The sequence below is a fragment of the Delphinapterus leucas genome, chromosome 8, assembly GCF_059928025.1.
Source record: "Delphinapterus leucas isolate spDelLeu-1000000601 "Yukka" chromosome 8, BTC_Dleu_Yukka2, whole genome shotgun sequence".
Classification (NCBI taxonomy): Eukaryota; Metazoa; Chordata; class Mammalia; order Artiodactyla; family Monodontidae; genus Delphinapterus; species Delphinapterus leucas.
In genome coordinates, this window is record NC_143136.1 from 71,327,413 (window position 1) to 71,345,591 (window position 18,179).

The 18,179-nt window shown below is 41.3% G+C and overlaps 1 protein-coding gene across 12 annotated transcripts in view; it reads left to right on the forward strand.

The window, feature by feature from the left end:
• The window catches only part of RBMS1 (RNA binding motif single stranded interacting protein 1), a 213,684-nt gene that overhangs the window by 179,279 nt on the left and 16,226 nt on the right, over window positions 1–18,179 (forward strand). For all 12 annotated transcript variants that reach the window (XM_089916779.1, XM_089916778.1, XM_089916780.1 and 9 more), the window contains 2 exons: window positions 6,380–6,537; window positions 8,559–8,638. In XM_089916779.1, coding sequence (XP_089772905.1) covers window positions 6,380–6,537; window positions 8,559–8,638 — 238 coding nt within the window. The remainder of the gene's footprint in view (window positions 1–6,379; window positions 6,538–8,558; window positions 8,639–18,179) is intronic.

Consider the following 18,179-nt stretch of genomic DNA (forward strand, 5'->3'; position numbering starts at 1 on the left):
GACTGGCAGCGATGGGGGAAGCAGCCCCTGTGGCGGGACTCAGAACACATCAGCGGTTCTCTCCACATGCGTGTTCATTCCACACTCTCCAGTCCCTCCCCCAGGCAGACGAGAGGTGGGTGGTCAGCTGAGCCTCTCAAGCCAGATCTCAGCCACTCCTATGCAGACTTTGTGTAGGTGGTCTGGTTTCTCACTCTGGAACGTGGGCATGCCTGAAACCCATTTTTTGGTGACTTCTGCTGAAACAAAGTTAGAAAGAGGGCTATTTTAACAACGTGCTCCAGGTAATACAGAGGCCTTTTTTAGAGCGGCCCCATGAGCACTTACCTAGGCATCTTTTCAGTGCCAGTGATATTGAGTAGCATAATATATTAAATATATCCTGTCTGAAGAAGTCTTTACAATGCATTTAGTCAGAACCGGACTGGGCATAGATTGGCACTGTACGTTGTGTCAACAGTGCACTTTGAATGCCAGCTTTCCCGTGGACTGTTAATGAGCACTGTTCAAAGACCTCCTTAGGTGGCTTGGACTGTAAATTGGCTAGGAAAAGTGATCCCTTCCTACATCATCTGTAGGGAGGGAACAATGCACGGGTTCAGAGATGCTGGCAGTGTGCCAACATTCTGCACGGTGTGAATTTCTTCGGGTCTCTGTAGGATGACTGAGTTTCCTGGACCTGATTTCTTTTTTATTATATCATTAAAGTTACAAAAGGTATTTTAAATGCTAGAGGGTCCATTGTTCTGTGCCACGGAACCATGGGTTTGAGTATCAGGAGTTGACTTATCCCCTTTATGCTGACTGGATAAAGGAGCATCTGGCATGTACCTTTTGTGGAGACAGTTTATAAAAGTTTAGGTCTGGCTCCCATGTTTGGGTGATAAGGGACCTGTCACTGTCCACTTTCCTCTAGTGAATTAATCTGGACACTATAAAGTTTTGAAAATTCACATTGCCACATACTAAAGGCTTGCTTTCTTACATAATCAGAAAAAATTAAGGGACATTCCACTAGGCGAGTCTGGGGAGTGGGGGAGAATATAATATTGTTTGACACTTTGACTATCTGAGTTGAAAAAGAACTCCACAAATATTCAAAACTGAACTATAAAGCTACAATTGGAGAACGTTGGACAACAATGGTTGTTTCTTATTCGTGTTTTAATTTCAGTGCCTTGCTTGGTACTTGGCCTATGGTAGATATCAAATGTTTGTTTTATTGATGATCAATGAAGCCAATTAAGCAAGAGAAAAACTTCCCAGTTTGGGCAGATATGGAGAGATAGCAATGGGACATTTAAAAATTATATTTATTGAGTCTATCGAGTACCCTGATGAAATTTACCAAAGGTTTTCCAAAAGGCTCAAGGTTAAACTTGAGCCATGTATGTTAAACTTGGCATTTGTTTCAAATGTGTGCACTTTTCAAAATAAAAGACTCAATCTATGAAAAGAAGAAAAAAAACTCAGATAACGAGCTGAAAAGATATAAAACTCAAGTCAACATTGGTGATATCTGTTAATAGAGTGACTTCTGTAGGCCTTTCCGCAATACCTCTTAAGACCTGCTGGGGGTCGGCGGATCGCCCTGTGTTATTTGCCTAGCGGTATGCTCGCACTTTTTTCAGTAAATAGGCAGTCAAAGGAGCAGGAATTTAATCGCCCTTCCATACAGAGGTCTACCATGCTTCAAGCAGTTTGCATTCACATGCCCATAAGCAGCTATCTGCTGGTTGGTGAACCTACTCAGTACAAGAGAAAACAGATGTCTGGTCTTCCTGCCAGGTCCCTTTCTTGAATTTTAGGAACCATTCCACACGCATAGGGAGGTTTTTGTTAATTTCTTTCAGATGATGACTGAGTGCTTTACACCATGAGGGACCTCCAAGCCCCACTTTTCTACTCAAGTGAGCATGAGTGGCCATTTATCCCTCTCATGGCCAATGTGGGATCCAAGTGTTCTACCTGTTAAAGAAGCCATTGAACACTTTCCATGCCTAGGGATATAAAGAGGCCTGTTAGCCCCATTTTTATGTCTGACCACCCATGATTTACAGAAAAATTGTTTTTTGACATAGCATTGTATGTAATAAAACAGAGTTACGGTTGTCCCTGATTTTAAAGGGGCGAAATTACCCTTATTCAAGAACCACTCTCACGTAGTACAAGTACCGTATGTTCCGTTACTAAGAATGTATGGTGATAAGAATGCATGGACCCTTTGGTGATCAGATATTCTTGCGGCCATTGCTGCCAGCTTGGAGTTGCTTCTCTTTTTTGTTTTTGTTTTTTTTTTTTACTTGCAACTTTGTATGCAATGTGTGCAGGATCAGTTGACCATTTGAAAAGAAGGATAAATAATGTTAGCCCTATAGGTCATTCCAAATGAAGAGAGCTAGTTGACTGTTTGCTATTGAAAAAAAATGCGTTAAAATCACAGGAAATATCTACCTGTATTTAGTCTATCTTATCTCACTATTCATCATAGAGTGGATTAGCTCAATTTCCTGATTCTGATTTAGCACTTTTTATTATTTTTTTTCTTCATTGGTAAACATTCAAGTTGAATTAACATTTTAAAGAATAACTTTTTTTTTTTTTTTGCTGCATTGGGTCTTCATGCAGGCTTTTTCTAGTTGTGGCGAGCGGGGGCTACTCTTCATTGCGGTGCACGGGCTCCTCATTGCGGTGGCTTCTCTTGTTGTGGAGCACATCGTCTAGGCACAGGGGCTTCAGTAGTTGTGGCACGCGGGCTCTAGAGCGCAGGCTCAGTAGTTGTGGCACACGGGCTTAATTGCTCCTCAGCATGTGGGATCTTCCCGGACCAGGGCTCGAACCCGTGTCCTCTGCATTGGCAGGCAGATTATTAACCACTGTGCCACCAGGGAAGACCCAAGAATAACATTTTTATTAATAGTTTAATAGCAACTAAACCACAGATTTAGAAAGTACTTAGTTACCTACATAGTCAGCCCTTTTGAAAATACTTCACAGATGACAAAGTCTATGAACATTCTTAAATATTCTTAAATGTTAGTCATTTAGATTTTAATAATTGTAACTCAAAAGGAAAGCTCACGGGCTTCCCTGGTGGCGCAGTGGTTGAGAATCCGCCTGCCAATGCAGGGGACACGGGTTCGAGCCCTGGTCTGGGAAGATCCCTCATGCTGCGGAGCAACTAAGCCCGTGCGCCGCAACTACTGAAGCCCATGAGCCTAGAGCCCGTGCTCCGCAACAGGAGAAGCCACCGTAATGAGAAGCCTGCGCACCGCAACAAAGAGCCCCCGCTCTCTGCAACTAGAGAAAGCCCATGTGCAGCAACGAAGACTCAACGCAGCCAAAAATAAAATAAATAAATTTATTTTAAAAAAAAGAAAGCTCACAATATTTATGATACATGTTCCTTATGTAACATTTTTTATGCCACATCTTTGTCCAAGGTGTGTTTTAATGCTCTTTAATTAGGGAGTTCCCAGCTTTATTCTGAATCTGACTAAGCATGATTCAGAAATCTTTCTAATAAGATAGACTTGATCACATCACTCCCTTGCTTCTGTGCCTCCAGAGGCTGCAGATTTTTTAGGGCGTGGCTTTCTAGCTGCAGCACAGGGACAAGGCTCCCCCTTCCTCCTCCTCCCCTCACCCAACAAAGTATAACGCCTGAAATCACAGGATAAACATGGCTTATCTTAAGACTGCAGTGTCAGTATGACTCGAAAGTATTAATTCAGAAATACTGTTTCCATATGAAACAAACTCAAATAGTTAGGGAGTAGATTGCAACATTTACGTGATACTTTTTTTTTTTAGATAAAATACAAGCCTTCAAGGAAATGTTGCAGCTCTGGCAAGGCTACTTTATCCTTTGTCCACACACTCTTCAGGATACATAGTCATTCTCTTTCGTGCTAGCATTGCTTAAGTGGAAAAGTTTAAGCAGTGATAACTGACAAATAAAGTCATACTCCTTGGATAGCTTTTCACAATCTGGTTTTCAGCCTCATGCCTTATGCTTGTTTCTCAAGTCTCAACTCAATGTCATGCCCTCTGTAAAGTGTTCCCTAATAAAGACAAGCTCCCCTATCTGTCCTCCCATTGTGATTTGTATACATCTCTGTTACAGCATTCATTACATGTGTTTTTATCTCCCCAACTCACCTATAAACGGCTAGAAGACAGACCTGGAGTCACAATTATTGTATAAGAGGGTCTGGGATGTACAGGATGCACTATAAATGTCATTGGACTGTATTAGGCTACAGGACCCCTCAGTGTACCCACCTTCAGAGAGAAATAACCCTATCTGTGTTCACCAACTAAGGACCAGACTTCCACAGGAACAAATACAGTCTTGTGCACTCCAGGAAAGCTTCAGGGACTTGGGAGGTTAGAGCCAACATGAGATAGTTAATTGAGGAGCTGTGGATTAATTGGGTGAAGTCAGGGAAGGTAGTGAATAAAGTGGAAATAAGGAATTAAAATTTTAGCTTGTAGTCCACCTGAGAAGAAATTGAAAAATTTAATACCAAAGACCATTTTGTTTTTCCCTTTATTCTGAAGCATTTTATCTGTTACTGTCATGCATTTATTAAATCGCTTTACAATTTTTGTACATTAAAGATATGCTTTATGTAATTTTCAGTGGGAGGTTTTGCCCGGCACAAGGTAATCAGTGGTACCACACTGACTTTATCTACTTTCAGACAGAAGCAAAGGTAGTTGCCATTTTTGTTTAGTCTGTCAAGGGTTAATGAAGTTAAGTTTCTGGCTTGCTACTGAGCACTTGAAATTTTTTAATTGTTTTCCTGGACACAACCGCACTGACACCCCTGAGAGTCTGGGTCACCCAGGTTGGGAGCTTCTGCTCCATACCTTTGGGACTGGCCTGGTAACAGGCTGCCTTCTGTCAGAACCAGGAAGTCATAGGGACAGTACTTTCTGCCCATAGTTTCTCAGTCTTTGGTAACTTTAATTCTTGGGACTACCAGGGTATTTGCCATTCCCTAGGATACCAGATTGTTGTTTTAAAGCTTAAAGGTCAGTTACTTTTACTTGCAGATCATCTGAAAGGAAAGGTTTTATTTCAGGTTTAATTAATGCCAGGATACATTTGAAAGTAGAGACTTTGTACAAATATGCGTATGTTTCACATATATTTTTAAAGTACTGTGCATTTTGGAAATTTAAATATGATGAGTGCGCTGTTCTGTTGCCTAAGGCTAAGACATCGGTTAATGACTTTGCTAATAGTGCTTGTTAAAGAAAAATCATAAACTTGCATAGTTCAATATGTAAAGATACAAGTGGTAGTAAGATCAAAGGAAAGCCTGTTTTAAAGTTAAGATCATCCTGATCTCACAGTTGCCGAGATGACTTTTTACTTGGTCAGAAAATATTCCAGATAGCATATAAGCTTATTTCCTGATGATTTAACACCAGACTCAGTAAATATACATAGCTGTTACTGGTTCTCAGAAAACTCAGTTGCTATCTTTGGTTTCAGCTGATTTTACCTCAGCAGTGCAAAGGTGGGTGGGAAATGATCTAATTGCTGCTTTTTGAACTTTCATATGCATTTGTACTGCCTGGAGATCTTATTAAAATGCAGTTTCTGATTCTGTAGGTCTGGGATGGGGCCTGGAATTCTACATTTCTAGTAAGCTTGCAGGTAATTCCATCCCTGCTGGCCCCTGGATCACTCTTAGAGTAGCAAAGATTTAGCAAAACTCCCTTCCCCCATCTACATTTGAGTTCAGCTTTATCCAGATTCTAAAACTTGTACTGCCTTGAGTCTGTCATTTTGTATGACTTTGTGGGGTTTAGTTTTTGTTAATTTAGGAAGTTCTCTATTTCCCATTGGTGATCACAACTCAGAGGTAGTAATGACTCTGCTGTAGAGCAAAAGAAGGGAATTTGGGCAAAATCCCACTGGACTTTAGTTGACTTAGTCCAGAATCCGTCGTGTGTTTCTGGATTGAATTATTAGCAGTGACAGCCATTTGTGCAATAGTGTGCCCAAAATGGGCTCCTAAAAATAGTAGTGGAGGAGAGGTTAGTCATTTTGTAGAACACTGCAAACAGCTGAGAGTTTTGCTTCCATGAGGGCATCCTCTCCAACCCAGCGACTCCTGCCAGCGCTTCTGCTTCCAAACCTGCCAAGAATGGTTTGGTGGGATCGTGTCTGACCTGCACAGATTGTCCAAGCTTCAGACACTGTTTTCAAGTGTTCATGGTGACTCGGGTGTTCTGTAGTTCCCATGATCTCACTTGTTAGTACTTTCAAAGGAACTGAGCTAAGAGAGTGGCCAAGTAAAAGTGTGTTCACATATCTCACCTTCTGCTGGAAATTAATAGACAGTTCTGTGTTCGGTTTTAGCAACAGGAACAAGATCCTACCAACTTGTATATTTCTAATTTGCCACTGTCCATGGATGAGCAAGAACTTGAAAATATGCTGAAACCATTTGGACAAGTTATTTCTACAAGGATACTACGCGATTCCAGTGGGACAAGTCGTGGTGTTGGCTTTGCTAGGTAAGCACGCTGCCTGTCTTCTTGTCAACAACAGTAGCTCTGCTATATCTCCTGGAAAATAAAAATTGAGCAAGGAGAGAGAATTTAAGCCAGGGTTCTAGGAGCCAGTTGTACCATGAACTTAAATTATGCATAAAAAATCGTTTGCATTTTTCCAAATCTTTTGGAAGCTCATTAGGATTCTTGAACCTGAGGACACTAAATATTTGGTGACCTAGGGGAAGGAAATACCACATGAGCAGTAGTTCTGCAAGTATGTTTCCTTAATAATTTGACTAATTAGATCAAGATGCCTAAACTTCTTAAAAACAACAATCTCAGGCTCCTAAATTTTGTAAATAAATTGGTATTTTTGTCTCATTAGATGGAACTTTGGTTCATCATCAGTAAGGCCAGTGAATTAGATGTTTAAGTGAAATATTTCAAACGCTCAGAAAAGTACAACAGACACCTGTCTAACCCCCCCAAGTGTTACACAAATTGTAACATTTTACAGTTTTTGCCTAGATTTTTTTTTTTAAGAAGTAAAATGTTGCAGATATCTAAACTACCCTCATTCCTTCCATCTTATTTTTATCCCTTCCTCCCCAGAAAGGATACTTCCGTGTAATGGTTAGTTTGCTTCCTTTAAAAACCTTAAACAAAAGAAGCTTTGGCTTTTGACGTAGTTGCAATCTGAAAGCCTGCGTACAAAAACTGATTTTACATCATTTAGCAACCTATTAATACTGTGCAGTAACCGATAACGTCTACACGTCTTAAGGTATTGACTTTGGTTTTGGAGGGGAAATTGCTGACGTTTTACTTTCCTATACATTATCCTATTTGATGACAATCGCATCTACCTCAGGCCTGTGAGACCAACAAAGCAAGCACTTTCCACTCTTTCACATATAAGAAAATTGAGTTAAAGAAAGGACTTTACCATTGTCACAGGGCTGCCAAGCAATGAAGCAAGGTCTAGTACCTGGTTCTTCTGACTTTCAGTCCATTACTCTTTCTGTTAGGCCAGACAATTTTATAATAAAACGAAGGTATTCTACAGGTGGAAAGCCACCAAGGCCAGCATCCCCAGTGTGCACTTCATGGGTTAAGAGGACCCAGGTGAAACAGTGAAAGGCCCAGCGCCATCTGAAAATCGTTCCTCTGTGGGTGTTCCTCTGAAAGCAGATCAAGGACTTTCATTTCTGTATCCAAAGATAGAACCCAATTAAATTCTATTGCTTTTAAAAACTATTAAAAACCACCCATTAAAACCAAGGTGCAACTCTTCTGGGCAGTCCAGGAGTGTAGTGCATTTTGAGCAGATTATTCAGTGTTTTTTCCATTAAAGAAAAATAAATCAAAATGATTTAATTCCCCTGAAAGGTTTCTCAGGCGTTCTTAGCCACCTGCAGATGTGGAATAAGTTGTTAGGCTCCATCCTTTAATTCCTCCTCTAAAGCCAAGATGACAAAGAAGGTACATAATTGACTTCACTAATTTAATTTTAAACTTCAAGCTAATGAGAAAAACCGGTAAGACACATCCTCTGATTAACACCAGTTCTTATCATGACTTTTGAGTCTGTCATTTTTTTGAATATGTAAAAGGAAAGACCATCTTTAAAATGACCAATATCCCAGCAGCACTAAATACACTAGTATTTTAAACTGGTATTTTTTATTTTTAATTCACTATCATGACTAACAAAGCTATTGTGTATTGATTATCAGTTTTTCTACAAGTGGGAAAAAATTATACATTTCCTATGCTTGATATTAAATACTCTTTGTATAATTTATTTCTTTTATGATTCTGTGAATGTAGTGTGTGGTTATCAAGTTTTTATTTTACTATGGAAGCACACAAACAACAGTTAAATAAAAGATAGAATAAACCCACTTTTTCCTATCATTCACATTTTTGTTAGTTTTCATTTGTATCCAATAAACCTATAGGATTGTATTCATGTGTACAGGACAAAATGAAAACTAAGATATCTCTGACTATTTACGTGTTTTATTTTTATGTATAAATAGGATGGAGTCAACAGAAAAGTGCGAAGCCGTTATTGGTCATTTTAATGGAAAATTCATTAAGACACCACCCGGAGTTTCTGGTATGTTGCTTGTCTAAAATTGTATCAGTAGTCTTTTGTTTAGGATGTGGTGCCTCTTATATCAGGAACAAAACCCTCCTCATTTAGCTCTTTAAAATTTATTTCTTTGGATCTACAAATAAGACTTCAAAATTCACTTCTCCCAACTGTTTAAATATGAATGGAAGCATAGAGAAACAAACTTATGGTTACGGGGTGGGAGGGGGCATAAATTGGGAGACTGGGACTGACATATACACACTACTATATATAAAATAGATAACTAGTAAGGACGTACTCTATAGCACAGGGAACTCTTCTCAATACCCTGTAATGACCTATATGGGAAGAGAATCTAAAAAATAGTGGATATATGTATATCTATAACTAATACAATTTTCTGTACAGCAGACACTAACAGCATTGTAAAGCAACTATACTCTAATAAAAAATTCTTCTAAAATTCAAAAAAAAATGAAATGTAAGCTTAAGGGAAAAAAAAAAACTATATATATATATATATATATACACACATATGAATGGAAGCAGACCCAGTGGTAAGGAGGTGTGTGACTTGCAGAGCATTCAGAAGCCACTCCTCCTTGGATGAGGAAGCCGTCCTCTAACTCACCTCATCACCATCCTCAATAAATATCCTGTCAGTCCTATCCGTTGAGGACTGTGGTACTTTCCACCCCAGCTCGCGCCTTCTTTCTGGAAGATGTCAGCATGTGTTACCCCTCCCCCTTACAGTGCCTGGACTCAGCTTCTGTGGCCCCTCCATCCACTCCTCTGTGGACACTTCCTCCCATTTGCTCTGCCCCGTGTTGTCTTGACCAAGAAAACACCGCACCTCAGGAGCTTTTCATTCCAACATTACAGCCCCTCTAACTCCCACTAAACCTCGTCTGAAATACAGTGGGCTCCAGCGTGATCAGACCCTCAGCATCACTGGTCCTCACTCAGCCTCTCACCGTTACCTAGATAGCGATTCTCAGTTTTCACCAGCCTGCTCAGCCCTCTCCCTAAACTGCCCCCACACCCCAATCCTAAGGAGATGACTTCACTTCCCTTTAATCAGGCTGTCCCGTCTTGCCCTTTCAACAGCTTCCTCTGCTGCCATTGGGTTACTGTCTGCATAGCGCCCTGAGGACACCCACCTGTGCGGCAGCATTTAACATGTTTACACGTGTCAGTGCACTAAACTAAGCTCCTCGAAGGCAGAGGCTGTTTTCTTATCTTTCTGTTTTCATGCCTAGCTCAGTACTTGAACCATACTGTTCAAGCACCAGTAACTGTTTGTTGGTTTTGCATAAATTTCACTTCACTATTCACCAAGACAACACTACCTATTTGCAAGCTAGCGTGCAAGCGGCTGACCACAAACTAGAAGACGTTTCCATTTGTGCATGTGTAACTAGTGTTCAGTATTTATTCTTCTGTAGCTCCAAGGTTCCATCTTTAACTGGATGGCTGATGATTGTGATTAGGGATCCACTTTACTTTTCTGTGTCCAGGTGAGTCTCACTTCATAGAGAATCTATTTATAAGTGTGTGCGATACCACGGACTAACTGCCTCCTTTAATACCAAAATCTGACAGCATACAGTTTGCATGGCTGTATGTGAGCTTGAGCTAAAGCATAAAATACAAGGCCCAGAAGTACGCTCTTCCAAGGAACTCAGCCCTGTGAAAGAGCTTCCTTTTCTGTTTTTTAAGTCAGTTTTGTTGTTCCATCCACAACACTTGAGTTGAAAGAAAAAAAAGAAAGAAACGAGAGGGGAATATTTTTACCTTCCAACCAAGTAAAGACAAGGGAGAAATTTCATACGTGGGAGGCTTCTGCCAGCCTTGCCCCGCGGGGCCTTCCAAGGCCCCTGCACACAGCTGCCCCCCGTGTTCTCCTCGCTTTCCATGCCATCCTCAGCATGGGCAGAACCCCGGAGTATTATATTAGTCCCTTCGAAGGGCTGCTCACCCAGCCCACCTGTGACCTCGTTACTTTCTCAGCTCATTCTTACATGCAACAAGGAGATTTCGAGAAGGAAAAACACCCCAGCACACATTTGTTTTGATGTTGTATCAAAGATAAGATCTACCGGCTCCCTGAATGAAATAGATCTCAGGGTGTCACGAATTGAGGTTGGACAGTTTCCTTTTTTCTCCAAAGGACTTCGTGGTTGTGTCATTTAACTGTTTCCTTTGAAGTAGGTTTGAAGACTCTTGGTCACACCCATTCTAGGAAGAAAAAGACCTTGTTTTCCAAACCACACGCAAATAATTGTAGGATTCTCTGCACCTTTGCAATGAATAGTTTCTTCCAAGTAGTGCTAAGGGTCAAAGCGAGCGTAAGAACCAGATGGGTTCCTTCTCCATGGAGAGCATCCGGGCAGGGAAGACAACCAGGACTTAACTTTATGCCATTTTCTGATGTTTGATGATCTCTCACATGTTTTAGTCTTGGTTCCCAACTAGACTGCATGTACTTATCGGCAAGGGCTGTGTTTTATATTTTAATTTTGTGGTAGGCACCAAAAACCTGTGCATCACCCTATACCAGCAGAAGTCACCAAGCGGTTTCCAAGAGCATTTTTCACATAGAGCTCATCACAAGAATCGTGGCTATTTTGATGGCCTTTTTGTATAGCTTTTGCCTTTAAGTGAGGTCGAGCTACTTTTTGGCAAGAGTTTGAAACATACAATGCAGGATTGGGAAGCATGCTATTCCAGTGAACCCAACCTTTCCCCAAAACAAGTCTCCAGTGGACTTGAGAGCCCACAACAGAATTTGAAACCATTTTCAACTTCTCTGGATTGTTTTTTGTGCACACGATACAAGAATTATCCTTGACTACCTGTCTGTCTATTAGATGCTGCTGTCTCCCTTCCAATTACCTGAATGGCTGCTGTGACATGGGTCTCCCCGTGGAATGCATATGATCATTGTCAGTAGAACCAGGTGAAAAACAAAAATATTGTCAGGCAAGGGTAAATTGAATGGGCCTCCACTTTAACTGTTTAAATAATGTAGGCTCATTGCTAGGCAGACATGACATTTCATAAATACAGTCAGAGGATGGTTTATTTAATGATGCAAGTTGTTCAGCGGGCATAAGCAGAATTATCCAGGATGGTTTGTGTCAGAGTACTCCGATTCTTGCACGACTGGCGATTTGCCTGTGACACTGGAGCCAAGTATAGGAAAGAAACCTACATTAGACACAGTCCCCCAATGACACTTTCTTTTGAGGACTGAAAAGAAAACGCATCGCGTGAACAGTGCGATGAACGGTAAACTGAACGTAAACTCATCGCATGACACTCTTAAGAAAGTCTCTAGATGGCAAAGCAGAGAGGTCAGCTGTGCACATGAGTTGTCACTTCTCAGATGCCACCCATCCATCTGCCAACACACTCTTTTCATACCAGGGTGATGTGGCTGGCTTCCCCCATGCCTGGCATACCCCACCCTGGCCTGGGGCCTGGTGCATAATGTAGTATACGTTTAGAGTTCCGTAAAGATCCACTATACCACATCACGATTTTTTATACAATCTTCTTTCTGAAATCACTTTTTAAAAATCTTGTGCTTTTGTGTCTGATGCTACCACATTTTCAAAAAGGCTTTATCTTATGGCAGATTCTTCAAGTGTACATTATAGTTGTGTTAAAAAAAAAAAAAAGTTGCTCAGAAGGCCGTTCCTTCTGTCCTTCCTCCCACTCAGTCTCTCATTTTTCCCTGAAAATGTTGAAATACTGTCCTTTGCTTGGATTTACCTTGATTTCGAGTGCTAGCTGGTTTGCAGAAAGTCAGATTTGCTTGGAAGGACCCCAACAAGGGTAAAAGAAGCAATGACTTCTTTGTGAGACAATCTAGGTGAATTCCACAGAGGTTTAAAATAAGTACGTCCCATTTGCTTGATAAAAATTCCATTATGGAGAAATAGGATGGTGGTGGTTTCCCGCACAGTGAACATTAGAAACAAGAGATGGGTAGAACTGATGTCCAAATTAGGAGACGTGCCCAAGGCAAAAACACTGTCACTCATGGCCATGATTCAGGGATTTGTCTGAAAAATATTCTTCCAGTACCTTCCTGGAAGAGAGTACAGTCTCCAAGAAGACTCATGCACATGGCATGTTAGCTGGAACTCTCCTAGGGCTGCTTGCCCTGCACCCGTTGTTTCTGCCTCTGTGGGAGATGCACACGACACACACACCCCATGGATAAAGGCCACGTGTATGTTCAGTGCTGCAGGAAGCAGTATGGCCACATCTCTCTTTCTGGACCGCTCCATGATGTGAATGGAGTCTGCCCTTGTGTGCTAAGGGCAGAGAGTTTTTAAAGAAAAGAAAGAAGTGTCTTTTCACTGGATATGTGAGCGCCTTTGAGATGCCCAGTATGGTGCGGACATCATTCTGCCACATTGCCCAAAGCTTTGCCTGTGTCGTGGAGGAGCTCTGTCGTGTTGTGAAGTGCATATGTGACTGCTGGCCTACTCCATCCAAAGACCTCAGCTTGTTTTACATCTACTTTCTGTGTTGCTTTGACTTTTCAGATTGGGTACATGCCCAGTAGGGCTTGAAAACCGCTCTTACATTCTGGAACGTTCTGTGTATAGGTAAAATTATTAGAGCCTTGTCCTATGCCAGGAGGCAGAAAAGGTAATGTTTAGGGGAAAAGTTACAAACCTAGTAAAAAACCTGGAAATCTTTCAAGGGTTTTTATTGCCCGTTTCATTTCCCGAATGTTTGGCTTAAGCATTATTAACTCTGTTAAAAACAGAAACGTTTGGCAACCCTAGGACAAAAGAAATACATGTGGAATGTTCCTGACCTTTAAGACAATGTGATCATACCTTTGGGATCGTGATGTGTTCATGTCTGTCTCACCCAGTATGTACAGTAGAGCAGAGTCTGAATGCATGTATTGTTGAGATGTTCCAGCCAAGGGCTGGAATCTTATGAGTAAATCCTTGCCATGAAAGCAGAAGTGCTGGAACCATCCTGGGAGGCCAGTGGGGTGAGGGCTGTCTTGCAGATCCCAAACTCCAACTCGTTCTCTACCAAGGAGGGGGAAGTCTGGTTTTTAAAAAGTGACAAGGGACCTCAACTAGAAGTGACAAGGGGCCTCAACTAGAAGTGTGCCAGTGTTTGTTCTGGCTGAAGATCCGTTGAGTGCCCTGCCAGGCTTAGGAGGAGGCTACCTTCAGACAGCTGTTACCACCATGGATCACACCCAGCCTACAGCAGGCCCCTTCCAATCAGTTTTACACCTTTCCACTCTCAGGTTCTGCCAGAGAGGAACAATAAATAGTGGAGTAAGATTTTATAAAAGCATAAGGATCTTGGGTGGAAGATGTAGGTGTTACTATGAAAACAGTTTTCTAAAAGGCATTTGCCAGTAACTTCATCCTTAACTACAGCTTGAACATTTCTTTATCCTATGTGAAGCCAAGGCAGCAACTATAGCCAGCTCTTAAATCTCACAGAATCAAATTCCAGGGAAAACAGGCCGGTCCCTAAAAATGTTTATAACTTCTGAACCAGAAGTTCCTCTCCTGAGAATTTATCTTGATAAGTCAAAGGTAAGAGGAGGGGCCACAGCTCAAAATTTGAGCTCCTCCTGTTGTCATAGTGATAAAATAATAGTAACTAATATTCACTGAACTGTTCTAGGCACTTTATATATGTTTATGTATGTTAATTGTAACAATCTTTTGTACAATCTTAAGTACTCTTATTATCCCCATTTCCCAGATTATGAAACCAGAGACGTGCCTGGAGTCACTAACTAGTAAATGGCAAAACCAAATTTCAAACCCAGGGAGACTAATCTAGAGCCAGTATTCTAACCACCATAGAATCTGACTGCCAATATCGCGTGGGCACTGGAATCAAAGAGATAAAAAAGATAACACACACAGATGTTCATACGGTGTTACAAGAACAAAGAAACTATACATAATCCCTTTTCAAATAGAACATTATGTAACCATTAAAGAAAAGAAAAAATTCTATAACAAGGTAGAGAAAGGTCCACAATGTAAATGGTAGAAGAAAAGGCCCTATCATTGCAAAAATGAAAAATATAGACTTAGAAGAGTAGTAAATATAGAATATTAAAATATTTATGTTGGAGTGATGGGGAAGTATTGCGTTTTTGTTTTCTATTTAACCTGGCTTGAATGTTGTTTAACCATTATTTTACTGATAAGTAAAGCTGAGTGGGAGATGGAACTACTCTATCAGGGTCAGGAAAGGAGGAGAGATAGAACCTAACAGAGCAAGCGTGGGAGGGTAGGCATCTGCAGAGAGAAGCCGGAGCTCTGCCCTGTGGTAAGAGGACCGCAGGGTTTGGTTAGAAACAAATAGGGGGCTGAAACAGGAAATGATGTCGTGCACACAAAGAAGGGATAGTATTTATTAGATCCTTGGGTTGAAATTTTTAAAAGAGCCCTGGATAGTTTCTTGCATGTCCTTAGTTGAGGGGTCTTGAAAGTAGCCAACAGTTTCAGAAAGGAAGCTAATTACAGTTGCTGAGTGGACTACTTTTCTACAACTGATAGAAAAGCTTCTCTCAAGGGCAGTTTATGTGTTAGAGACTGTTGATTGGGATAAAATACTGCATAGCTAGAAAAATGGGAGTTGGGGAGTAGCAGTTTCTCCAGCTGTTAGAACTTGGTGAGGAAAAGTTCCACTTCGTTACAAATACAAAGAACTCATAGCCCTCTGAGTGGTTGGATTAGATAAGTGGGGAGGATGTCTGGGAGGTCTAGTCATGAACTACAGTGCTTAGTCAAAGCAGGCATTCTAGAAGTGATGCTTCACGTGGGTGTCCAGGGAAGACAGTTGAGCGCAAATTACTGTAGAGTTTGAGCTTCAGAAGATGGGTAGGGACACGACTTGGTAGAGATGTGCAGTGAGGCATCGTGGGCATCACCCCTATGGCTCACAGTCCCTTAGGAGGGACTGTTAGTGCCACCAATCAGGCACTGGTAAAAGATCGTCCCTGTCGAGGGCACATTGGAGAATCCAGTAATGCAGTTACCTTAGATGGCTCTTAAGAGATGCCGCCCCAAAATATCAGATCAGTGCTTGCATGTGGCACTGCCTACTGAAGGCTCTACCACAGTAGTTAAGTTTCTGGAGGTACATGTTCTTGTTGGTTCTGATGAACAAGAAAGTAACTTCTCTGTCTTGGCTAGTAAGGACGAGAATCTGACCTGAGAGATTTCACAAGACATCTGAGGCACACCCTTTACAAACCCCAAAGATCCTGATTCGTTAAGGGAAATTCAGCCTAGAATACTTTGCATATTTGGCAGAATCAATCAATAAGGGGTAATTTTATGAAACATTATATCATAAATGTTTTTGTTAGAACTCTTTGCAATTATTGTTTTGCTCAATAAGGTGAAGAGGTAGTAATCTAGAAAATTACCATATAGAGGATATAGGTTGACGGTTAGAAACTAATTTTTTTTTAAGGTTAATATACCCAAACTTACCTGTCGATCACACTCATATTACTAGTATTCAGGGCACGTCCTTCTCTGCGTGTCAGGCCTCCTCAATACCTCCCTTCTACAAAGAACAATCAAGGAGGCCACCTGAAGGATCTGTTCTGTAGAAAAAGCTGACATCACATAGCATCTCCCAGTCTTTAACCTGGAACCCTGGATATTAGGCTCCAAATGCAAACTAGAGACTATTCCCTGGTCGAGTAAGCCGCAGCATATGCCAGTCGAATAAGGAACTCTCATTTTGTAACAATCTTGTGCTCACTTAAAAATAAGTGGGCCATGACACAGATCTGGGTATGTAAGTTTGGTTTTCGATTCAAAAATCTAACTGAAGTCCTCTGACTCTTTCTCAATCTAATGGTAACATAAATGTCTTAAAGAAATCTTCACATAGTTGCTTTCATCGCACACATGATACAGTCTTTGTAATAAATAGGTTATCAAGAATGCTTAGGAATGAGCTGTGTCTCATGTCATCCAAGTTCAAGGAGCGGCAGTGTAAAAGAAATATAGCCGTTCCTGTATCAGAAGTGTTTCACTTCTGCTGGCATTCTTATTAAAAACAAACATTTCAGTAAACAGTGCTCTGTCCCATAAATGGCTAAATGGCCTTATAAGATTGGGGATGCTCTCGTCCCCATTAGACTGCAAGAACTATGAAGTAAGACCCTGTTTTATTCGCCACTGCATCCCTAGCTCTTCACACTATATCTGGCACATAGTAGGCACTCAGTAAAACTTTCAACTGCTAAACAGACCAGAGAAAATTGTAATAGAGGGAAGAAGCTGTTAGAATTTTATATTTCGTCACACACACAGAATACTGGGGTATTCCTGTTCCCCAGAAGCAAGGAACCAACAACTATCTAAAGACTGTGTCATTTCTACTGGTTATAATTCTTTAAAATAAGAAATTGATTTTCCTAAGATACGGGACACCTGCTAGTAGACAAACTGTCGTAACTACTTACCTTTTTGGTTTTAGAGGAAGGAAAGTATCTTAATGACAGCACAAAATCAGGTAGCAAATGTAATTCATTTTTGAAAGATTCAACTACATTCCGTTCCATTTGTTTCATTTTAAATGATATATTTGCAAACATGTCATCGCTCACTTTATGTTTACCTCCTCATTACACCGTTTTTAGCAGGCTTGATTGTTGCCTGAAATTGCTTTTTCTTTGACGGAGCTTAGTGTAGATGAATGAAAATGTGTTGGAAGCACCTTCCCACGGATAGGGAAGGCCTGTTTGGCCTCTCAGCAAATGTGCAGCCCTGGCACTCGCCAGGGATGGCTACCCAGCTGCTTCCATTCACGCCTGCCTGGGCAGCCCCGGTGAACTTCCAGAATGAGTCCGACCTGGTCGCCTTCTTTCTCTGCTAATAGAGGAAAATGGTGCATTGGCATCACTTGCTGTGCCAAGTAAACTTTTTTTTATTCGAATTTCAGTCTAGGAGCTCGTCTTTATATTGCCTCTAGATAGAAGCAGTTCCCCAAAGTGAAGCCCCACAAAGTGTCAGCACCACAGAGTTTAATCTCTCTCTCTTGTTCCACAAGGTTAGGCAGATACCTAAAACCTCAGACATCATTGGAGAAAACATTTGATGCCATAAGGACCTTTCTAGGTCGGTGGAGAGTGAGATCTTGTTTCCAAGTTCTCAGTTTGTCCTTAGAAGTCAAGGATGAGGCATCCCCGGCCACGGCAGACAGGCATTCTCCTTCCTTCCACTTGAATGCTGTCTTCTCTCGGCCTTCATTTCCATCTGGCCCTGAACGGCCCACTTGTAGAGTTAAAAGCATCTTCAGGGGTTAGAAGGCTCTCTTGTTTCACTGCATCCATTTACTTTACCTTCTGTGATTGTTAGTGAAGGTGGAAATTTCCAAAAGTCAGTATCTTTTTTTGAAAAGACAGAGAATGTAGGATTTGGCCCCTGTCCATCTTCCATCACACCCGGTTTGCCTTAAATGGAAGAATGGAAGTTCCTTGTTCTGGAAATCGGTGGGTGGGGGAGGTGTAGGAGTCAGAAGGGAAGCC